The sequence below is a fragment of the Phragmites australis genome, chromosome 2 (assembly GCF_958298935.1).
Source record: "Phragmites australis chromosome 2, lpPhrAust1.1, whole genome shotgun sequence".
Classification (NCBI taxonomy): Eukaryota; Viridiplantae; Streptophyta; class Magnoliopsida; order Poales; family Poaceae; genus Phragmites; species Phragmites australis.
In genome coordinates, this window is record NC_084922.1 from 14,712,130 (window position 1) to 14,721,557 (window position 9,428).

The 9,428-nt window shown below is 40.7% G+C and overlaps 1 protein-coding gene across 7 annotated transcripts; it reads left to right on the plus strand.

The window, feature by feature from the left end:
* Positions 1-1,465: 1,465 nt before the first annotated feature.
* On the plus strand, positions 1,466-9,428 carry LOC133900525 (serine/arginine-rich-splicing factor SR34). 7 transcript variants are annotated; one of them, XR_009906548.1, is made up of 15 exons: positions 1,466-1,608; positions 3,687-3,779; positions 4,314-4,379; positions 4,601-4,675; positions 4,782-4,887; positions 4,969-5,015; positions 5,087-5,144; positions 5,347-5,396; positions 5,605-5,661; positions 5,763-5,851; positions 5,944-5,979; positions 8,125-8,330; positions 8,822-8,855; positions 8,931-8,999; positions 9,087-9,428. XR_009906548.1 is itself a non-coding variant. In XM_062341688.1 (14 exons), exons 2-14 carry the CDS (start codon positions 3,693-3,695, stop codon positions 9,099-9,101), a joined length of 789 nt encoding a protein of 262 aa, XP_062197672.1. In that variant the 5' UTR covers positions 1,466-1,608; positions 3,687-3,692; the 3' UTR covers positions 9,102-9,428. The 7 variants fall into 7 exon arrangements, 2 of the variants coding, with proteins under 2 accessions (XP_062197672.1, XP_062197682.1); XR_009906547.1 differs by having other exon boundaries at positions 8,125-8,303; XR_009906546.1 differs by having other exon boundaries at positions 8,125-8,855.

Sequence of the window (9,428 nt, forward strand, 5' to 3'; positions counted from 1 at the left end):
GTGAGTTAGCTCTAGGTCTCTACTATTACTGAGTCCCCTTGAAGGCCTCTGCTGTGAAGAGAGGGGCTAACGAAGGGATCTGAGTTTTTCGCGTACTTCTCGAATCTGCTTGTTGGCCTCTTCCACCTGGTGCCTGTATTACATGTCGTTGTCTTTGTGACCTCTTGTTTGGTGGTCCCCTGGTGCGTGCGGGGTGGCTAGGGGGTTCTCCCAGACATTCGATGTGGCTATCTGAAGATCCTCTTAGGTGCTCGCAGCGATCACCTCAGATGCCCCCGTTCTGCCTTCCACAACTATACCGACCTCGGGTATCTCAACCCTGGGGGCCTCACCCAAAGCCCCGGGGCCCCCGATCGCCATGACTTCTCCTTGTTGTTAGGTTACTTCTGAACCCACCCACCCACCCTCGGCGTCCCTAGACCCTTGTGCTTTTCCTTTCTTAGTCTTTGATGGCATGAGATCGCCACGTGATCGTAGGTTCGATCCCCACGGATGTTGACAAATGTTAGGATTGTGATCGTAACATAATGAACAATACTCGTGGCCATGAGCGTAATAAGTATTCCTCTCTTATTGTTGCATCAGGTAAGTGGGGTATATATATGCATACATCAACTACTCACATCATCATTACACTTATGCCCCTTATCTATAGGAATATCTTTCTTAACGCTAAGGAATATCCTTAGGGTATTACAGTCATTGTCTTCCTACGGTGCTCTATTGAATCTAATCCTGACATGTGTCCTAGAGGGACCCACGTCGAGCCCTCCGTCGGGGCTACTAGCGATCTCCCTCCGGCTATCTCCTGGTCGAATTTTAGCTAATCCGCAGATGCCTTCTCAAGTGAGCATTGGCTCCATCTCTAAAGGTCCTTATGTCGTATCCCTTCGTCCTTGAGACTTCATTGTACCTTTCGTCATTTGGGTCTTGTCGCGTCCCTTCGTCTTTCAATCCTCGCCTCCAGGCTTCGTTCCTTTGGAGTTCACTATGCTTCCGTCCTCATGTGGAGGCTTTGCCCTTAAGCTCCACTATACCTTATCAAATTTAACTTCTACAACGCATAAAAAATCTATAACTTAACGTTAGCCTCGCTATTTTACTTTGGATATTAAATGTTATGGCCAAAGTCAATAGAACCAATATATTCACCCAACAACCTCTCTTTCCATCGCCCTCGTCCCCATCGATCTGGAGACGGTACTGTTTGCAGGCCTTTAGCTGCTATTGGAGAGAGCCGATGCTTTGTCGCGGCAGAGCTTCACACGGCTACCTGGAGGGCACCAATGGGGAAGGCTACGCAGAGATAACTTTCCACAGGAATTCATTCCTTTGAAATTCCTCCAATCCAAAACCGGGCCAAATAATCATGGTTTGCGAAGGGCCAAATCAGAGTCGATCCACCACCGATGAAAGCCCGGAGCGGCCCACAGCTGGCTTCACGCGTCACGCCGCCCGAATCTAGAAGCATCCCCGCAGCCACAGCCGCCGGCATATATCACCACCGGTTCCTTGTCGCAGCCTCGCAGAGCCGCAGGTGCTTCTTTCCATTCCACCCTCCGGAGTCGTGAGAAGCTTCTCGACCCCTCTCCGCCCCCCTCTCTGCAGGTGCGCCCGCCTAATCTTGCACCCCACCGGAATTTCTTTTTGTTTTTTTCTTTGATTAGTTTTGATACGGTAATCATCCGTCCGTTCCTCTAATCGTGCACCGCCGCGCCGCAACCTCACCGCCGGCGGCGGGACGCGACAAGCCGGGCCTTTCGACCGAAGTCTTGTCCCGTCGTCTCCTCTTCTTCCCTCTCTGTGCTGCAATTGCGGGGCATCGAGTTCAGATCTTTCTCTCCGTTCAGTTCGTCGCGTCTTTGTTTGCTGCGTAATAATACCCTTGTAGTCTATTCCATCAGTGAATGTTTCGATTAGGTCCTTCGTCTTCTTCAGCGCGCAGGATCATTGTGCCTAAGATGCGGGTGCGGTTTTTCCCACAAATTTTTTTAGGGGTTTAACTCAACCCCTATGCGCTACGTTAAGTCCACCCCCTGTTTATGTGTTTTTAAGGCCAAAACTATTATCCCTGTCTTCTTGATGAAGCATCATTTCTTTATTGTTAGGTATTCCTTTCTATTTCATTTTTATATAAAATTTTCTAGGTCCAGTTACAGCTGTAGCCCAAAATTTTTGCAAAAATGCTAGGTTTTACATCTAATAATGAATCCAGGGGAAAACTTGTGATAGGGTGAACTGTAGCATTGGAACTACGCTCAGGGTACTGTAGCAAATATACTATTCGCAGAAACAGCTCCACTTCATGTGTCCATCTACGATCCAACAGCTCCACTTCACTGCTCCACTTCACTCCACCTTGAAGTCAGAGAATCTAGGTATGTAGACACATGGATCCATACATCTCGATTGGAAAAGAATCAATAGAAGGAGAATCGGACGATATCTTTTTCGAAACAAACAAAAAGGAAAAGAAAGAGAAAACAGAAATCATGATCAACTAAGCCCTCTCGGGGGCTTGCTTAAGAATAAGAAAGAGGAATCTTATGGAAATAGCATGGAATAAGGTTTGATCCTATTCATGGCGATTCCGTAAATATCCCATTCCAAAATACATATATCATATATGTAATACGATACACAACTTGCCAACAGAAAGCGTAACAGAGAAAATGGTCCATTAGTGACCTGTCTATTGAAATTGTGTACAAAAACAAGCATGATCGCGAATAAATTTTCTGATCGTCCATCTAAGGGTTACTGCAAGTGGTACTCCCTCCATTCTTGAACAATAATTATTTAGCCCTTGACACATGGAACAATGCCTCGATCAATTCTTCTTTCGGTGACCTGTTTACCCTCTTGCTTGCTCCCATCTCTAAGTATTGGTACTCATTTCACCACCCTTGTTCAATTCAAATTCCAGTTCCCAATAGCTTTTGATCGGGGATTTTCGGGATAACATTGCCCAGAAAACCGTAAACTACATCTATTTTAGAGTAGAAGCAAGTTTGTAAAACGACATCTATTTCAGGACCAAGGGAGTAGCAAGGCGGCGATGACGTTTTTCAACATGTTAGTGACCATGATGTCATCAAATGCTTTCAAGGCATGTTGAATCGTCATGTCAAGCTTTAGGTTTTCTTGAAATTTATTTTGTGTTGTGGTTTTAATGAGAACATGTAATTTGTTTCAATTGAACTTCCGTAATATCTATGCCATTACGACAATTCTGCTCATTTGTTTAACTATATCACTTGAGTTTTGTCGGACCGTTTCACTTAAGTCCACACCCCTATCATCGAAATCCTAGCTCCACTGGTGCTTAGCATGTAGTTTTCTCCGACCATGTTTTTCTTGTGCTTTCAATCGTGATGCACTAATTTCCTTCTTTCTTTGGCATGTTGGTTTGTAAAGATGTAGAATTTCTGCTTGTTTTCTTGTGATTCTCATTTCATTTTTCAATGCTGAGGTTTCTAATCTCTCTTTCCACTACCATGCTGTCACTTGGAAAAATTGCTGTAAAGTTTTTAAAAAAAAAAAAAATCTTCTTTTAGATCTATCCTCTTTTGTGCTTGTACTAATTTCTGCATCATGTAACTAGCCATTTTGTGAAATTTCTAAAATTTCATTGGGCTTTCCCCCTATATTTTTCCATCTGTGACTTACTTGACCTTTAACTGCAGAAAACAATGAGCAGGCGCAACAGCCGCACCATCTACGTAGGCAACCTCCCTGGGGACATCCGTGAGAGGGAGGTTGAGGATCTCTTCTATAAGGTGGGTTGTTAGTGGTTTACTCGTATTTTTGTCGCATTTTTCCTTTCTGTAAGTAGGTAGTAGATCGGTCAGGGTAGATGTCTAATACCTGGTCAATTAACAACAATTGTCTGTCTCTGCAACCTCCATATCCTATTAATGTGAGAATATTGTTCGAAGTTGAAGGTTTTAGTTTGATTTATTACATTAACTAATATTCTGTCTGCAATTTGGTTTAGGGGTTGCATGTGAATTATTTTTTTATTTTTAAGCTGTCAATATGGGATTTTATGATTTTGTGTGTAGTTGTTTCAACCAAAGAAAGTTTGTCTACAAAGTTGTCTTTGTCTGCAGTAGCACGACCAACATTTTTAAGCGTCTGGTCTAATTCTGCATCAGGCGCAGTTTGCTGTATAGGAAATGATGCCGGCAGCATAGAGAAAAACTTGTCCCGTCTTGCAGAAGAAAATGTATTGAAATGTAGATTGATATATTTCATGATTCAAGTGTGATAATATTGATGCATAATTTTTCCTCCAATGTATACTTGTGCAGTATGGACGGATTTTGGATATTGACTTAAAGATTCCTCCAAGACCTCCTGGTTACGCTTTTGTTGAGGTGAGAGATTTTGTTACGGCCAGGTCTTCTGTAAGAATATTTTATTTTTACCAGGCTTATGTTTAATTTTAAAACAGAGCTTTATTATAGTTTTTAGTTTTTCATATATTTAGTTTAGATTGTGTGTTTTGACTATTAAAAAACAAAGTAAATTGACTGCTAGAATTTGGTTTTGATATAGCTAAACATGTGGTGTTAACGAAAATGTGATGTTTTTGTAGTTTGAGGATCCCCGTGATGCCGACGATGCAATTTATGGGCGTGATGGGTATACCTTTGATGGCTACAGATTGCGGGTATGTATATAAAGATGTATTTTTCTTTTATTGGGTGATTGTCTCAGAAGAGAGGACTGGTTTGGCTTGTCTTGCGCTTATGAGCTGAAAAGTTTTTTCTACTCAGGTTGAATTAGCCCACGGTGGAAGAGGTCAGTCTTACTCTTATGATCGTCCAAGCAGCTATAGCAGTGTGGGCCGTGGAGGTGTTTCTAGGCGCTCTGATTACCGTGGTTTGTACCTTCATCTTTTGACTAAGTTGACTGATAGATCCTTATAGAGATTCTCATGATTTCATTTTGTGAACCATTCAGTTATGGTCACTGGTTTACCTTCATCGACGTCATGGCAAGATCTGAAGGTACTGCCTTTGTATCTAACTTCTACTTGTAGCTTTTGCTGGAAAGAACTTCATTTTACTGCTCCATTCAGGACCATATGCGAAGCGCTGGTGATGTCTGTTTCTCTGATGTATACCGTGAGGCTGGAGGTTAGTGATTGATACTCCCAAATTAATTTTCTGCTATTTCATGGTAGCATGTGGTCGAAAACACTTTGTTGATCACTAATTGTTTATATCATGCTGCCTAAATTATAGCTCCACTGTCCCTTCAAAATAAGAATCCTTCACACTTTATTTTGAATTGCCACATATTGATGACATTTATTCTTTGTTCTTCTTTGTGATGCAGAAACTATTGGAATTGTGGATTATACAAACTATGAAGACATGAAATATGCAGTAGGTTTCTCGTGTCTTTTACTCATTGCTTTCGATATGATCGGATTTTTTCAACTATTTTGTCTTATCTATTGTTGTTTCATAGGGTTTGTTTGGCTGTTGAAGAGAACACTTTGATTAAGTGTGTGTGTGTGTGTGTGTGTGTGTGTGTGTGTTTCATGTTTCATTTGGCATGCTTTACTCTTATGGTTTACTTTGCACCTTGCAGGTTAGGAAGCTTGATGACTCGCAGTTCAGAAACGCATTTTCAAAGGCGTATATCAGAGTATGAGTTTTCGTGTTTTTCCTCATTTAGTTTTGAAAGTTGTTAAGATGCCTTGCGTGTCCATTTGTTTGCGAACTATTGTTATTATTATTCTATTATAGGTGAGGGAGTATGATGCTAGATCACGAAGCAGAAGCCGTAGCCACTCGTACTCGAGAAGCCCCAGTTACAGCAGAAGCAGGAGTCCAAAGTATGTTTAAATTTCCTCGTGTTTAAATTTCCTCGTGTTTGACATCTAAGTCTTATGGCAGCGCCAATTCTGATTTGTTGTTCCTTACTTAGATCTGTTTCTCGGTCACCCTCACCTGTGGATGAAAGGTATATGAGTTTATATTGATGGGAAACATACACTTGATATGCATCTGAGAAGAATAATAATAATGATGACAGCGCCACATCAACTAATTTTTTTCCTATCACCTGATATGCATCTGACAAACCAAATGTTCTTTTAGAGTTTAGAGCCTAGCTCGTACAAACTTCTATGTATGCAGTTGTAGGATTTAACGCCCATGCTCTACCCCAAGCTTCTGGAAAATGCTCCTCAAAAGTTGAAGTTTTGGCTCTACCACAAATTTCTAGAGGAATCTTGTAATGGTGAAATAGGGAATGCTACATCCTTCAGAAGCATGCCAAGTTGAAGAGGGGAAACCAGGTTAGAGTAGGCAATGAGAGGCTAAAGAAAAGGAGGAGGATGACGACAACAACAACAAAGCCTTTGTCCTAAGCAAGTTGGGTAGGCTAGAGATGAAACCCACAAGATCCAACTAAAAAGATGAAATAATAATAATAATAATAAATGTACTAGTAATAGTAAAAAACCATTCTTAAGTTAAGATCAAAGTCGGGCGGAAAAAGGGGAGAGCTCCCCGTTCCTGGTTCTCCTGTAGCTGGATTCCCCGGAACCACAAGAATCCTTAGAATGGGATTCCAACTCAGCACCTTTTGTTTTGAGATTTTGAGAAGAGTTGCTCTTTGATAAAAGTAATAACGGTACAAGGAGACTAATGATAAGTTGTAGTTCTAGCACGTGGATTGCTAACTTCCACGTGCTTCTATTTGTGGATAGTTCTTTGTGGATTTTTCATTCCTTTAAGTCTCTCTTTACAGACTCCTGCTATGTTAGGTTTGATCAATCCCTGCCTCTTATCACATTATCAGCGTTATACACAGGTGACTCTGGAGGTCTCCGTTGGATATGTTCAAACCATCCCAACCAAGGTTGGACAAGCTTTTCTTCACTTAGTGCTACCCCTATATCATTATTTTGGACCTGATCCTTTCTTGTATAGCCACATATTCATCACAACATACGCATCTCTGCTACATTTAATGGTTGGACATATCGCCTTTTAGTTGGCCAATATTCGGCGTCGTACAACATCACAGGTTGAATCGCTATCATATAGAACTTACCTTTTCAGCTTTTGTGGCACCTCTTGTTACAGAGGATGCCAGAAGCTTGGCGTCATTTCATCCATCCAGTTTTGATTCTATGATTAACATCTTCATCGATATCACTATCCCTCTGTAGCATCGATTCCAAATATCGAAAGGTGCCCTTCTTGGGGACCACCTCTTCACCAAGACTAACACCTTCTCCCTCATGCCTAGTATCACCGAAATCGCACTTCATATACTCGGTTTTGATCCTGCTAACTCTGCGTATGCATCCAACAAACCAAATGTTCTTTTAGAGTTTAGAGCCTAGCTCATACAAACTTCTATGTATGTAGCTGTAGATTTTAACGCCCATGCTCTACCCCAAGCTTCTAGAAAATGCTCCTCAAAAGTTGAAGTTTTGGTTCTACCACAAGCTTCTAGAGGAATCTTGTAATGGTGAAATAGGGAATGCTACATCCTTCAGAAGCATGCCAAGTTGAAGAGGGCAAACCAGGTTAGAGTAGGCAATGAGAGGCTAAAGAAAAGGACATCACCAGAATTTATTATCTTTCAAAGCCGTGAATTCTCACTTTTACTGGCATAGTTACATACATATCAATAAGTCATTTCTATAGCATGGGAGCATCTATTAATTTCTTCTTTTTGACCATGGACAGGCTCTAGTCCTCTCTTTGTTTTTCAACTTTATACATCACTAGCCTTTCAGTTTATCTTTACCTTATTTAATTAACAAATGTAAAATGTATTCAGATTATATTTCATACCATATATTTTTTTAAAAATACTCTACATATTTAAATCATATATATTTCCCATAGATTTAAATCATAACATGCTACAAAGCTCAGGGTTCATTCTTGTTTTTAGTTAAGACCAGAAAGAAACAGAATTAGGTGCTAAATTTTGATTTGGTATATTTTGGAATATTTCTTCTGGTTCATAACACATGATTAATTCTTGTGATGTATCAATTTCTCTCTAAATTAGCATGGCTTGAATTTACTATGTGGTTCGGTGATTAAAAATACAGAGCTTGCTGGCTAACCTGCACTGCTCAAGGTTTGCTTTTGTTTTTCCTAGATCTGGCCATGCGGCGATCTGGGGACTGCATTGATAGAATATTGGATGTATTGAGAAACGGAAAGGATGGTTTGGGACTTTGGATAGTAGAGCTGGATTGTGATGCATGTATGACAAGTGGGCAACAACCCAGTCCTAGGAGCAAGATAGGACTGACAGTAAGGATATGTGAAATGGATATTGTGGTATTATTAAAAAGAAATTGTTGACTATAAGCACTTAAATTTCAAAGACTCCATATAAATGAGCCTGAACTCATAACTTTGCTAGTTTTCTTTTAATAATCTTGTCATCCTGGTAAAAAAGATGAGAAAATCCAAATACTATGGTGCTTGGTAAGCACTTTCTTGTCAATGTGGATCCTAAGTTTGCTTTAGCTCAAAAAAGTTGACACTAAGAATTAAGATTCAATATACACCTTGCTTAGTTTTCCTATTTGCAGTTTCTGTTTTAGTTGAATTACACGACCTGATAGCCTGATAGGATGAATAAGAATATTACTTTATTGAAAAGTACATAAAAACTTGTATTAAGCATAAACACCAAAATGTGCACTAAACACTGTAGCTCTCCTCCAGAATCTCTGATGGGCTGGTTAGTTTTGTTGGCAATTTTATATCACAATACTACTAATGCAGCATTAAGTAATGAATTTTGTTTCTGGAACCTTCTGCAGATCGCTGTCAAGATCCCGATCCCCTGTTTCTTCTGTAAGTATCGCAAGCTTGTCATAAGTCAGCCAAATCATTAAATCGCTTGTTCAATGCGGTTATATTTTTTTGCAGTCTTCTCCGGGAAGATCCACAAGCAGAAGCCCTAGCAGGAGCAGGAGCCTATCCCGTTCTCGATCTCCTGTAATACCATTATACCAAACGTCCAAAAGAATAGCTTTTTACACTGCTCGGAACTTCATGCTAATCTGACGTGTTCTTTGCTGGCAGGTGAGATCTGATTGAACTTGGAATCCCTTGAAGCAGTGAGCAACTAACGAGAGACCGGACTTGAGGAGAACATGCACTACCATTACAATGTTCTGAATGACTACACTGTTGTCACTGCTCTCCCTCATTTGGGAGGTTGCCTTTTATTTAGTACTTAGGCTCATGCGTTGCATGCTGGTAAAACTGAACTCGTGTGTTGGAGCAGTCAGGTTTCATTTACTATTAGCATGTGAAGGACAATCTGTACAGTCTGTCGTACCGTAAGACTATTGTTGCTGAATGCACCGCGGCTCATTTGATCGCTGGTAAACCTTTTATCAGTAGTTTGGTTGATGTACTCAA

Bases quoted from the DNA above. Each gene is read 5' to 3' on its own strand.
- LOC133900525 (XM_062341688.1), top strand. From the start codon at position 3,693: ATGAGCAGGCGCAACAGCCGCACCATCTACGTAGGCAACCTCCCTGGG. The intron at 5,016-5,086 runs GTACTGCCTTTG...TGCTCCATTCAG, and splicing joins CGTCATGGCAAGATCTGAAG to GACCATATGCGAAGCGCTGG. The intron at 5,662-5,762 runs GTATGAGTTTTC...ATTCTATTATAG, and splicing joins TTTCAAAGGCGTATATCAGA to GTGAGGGAGTATGATGCTAG.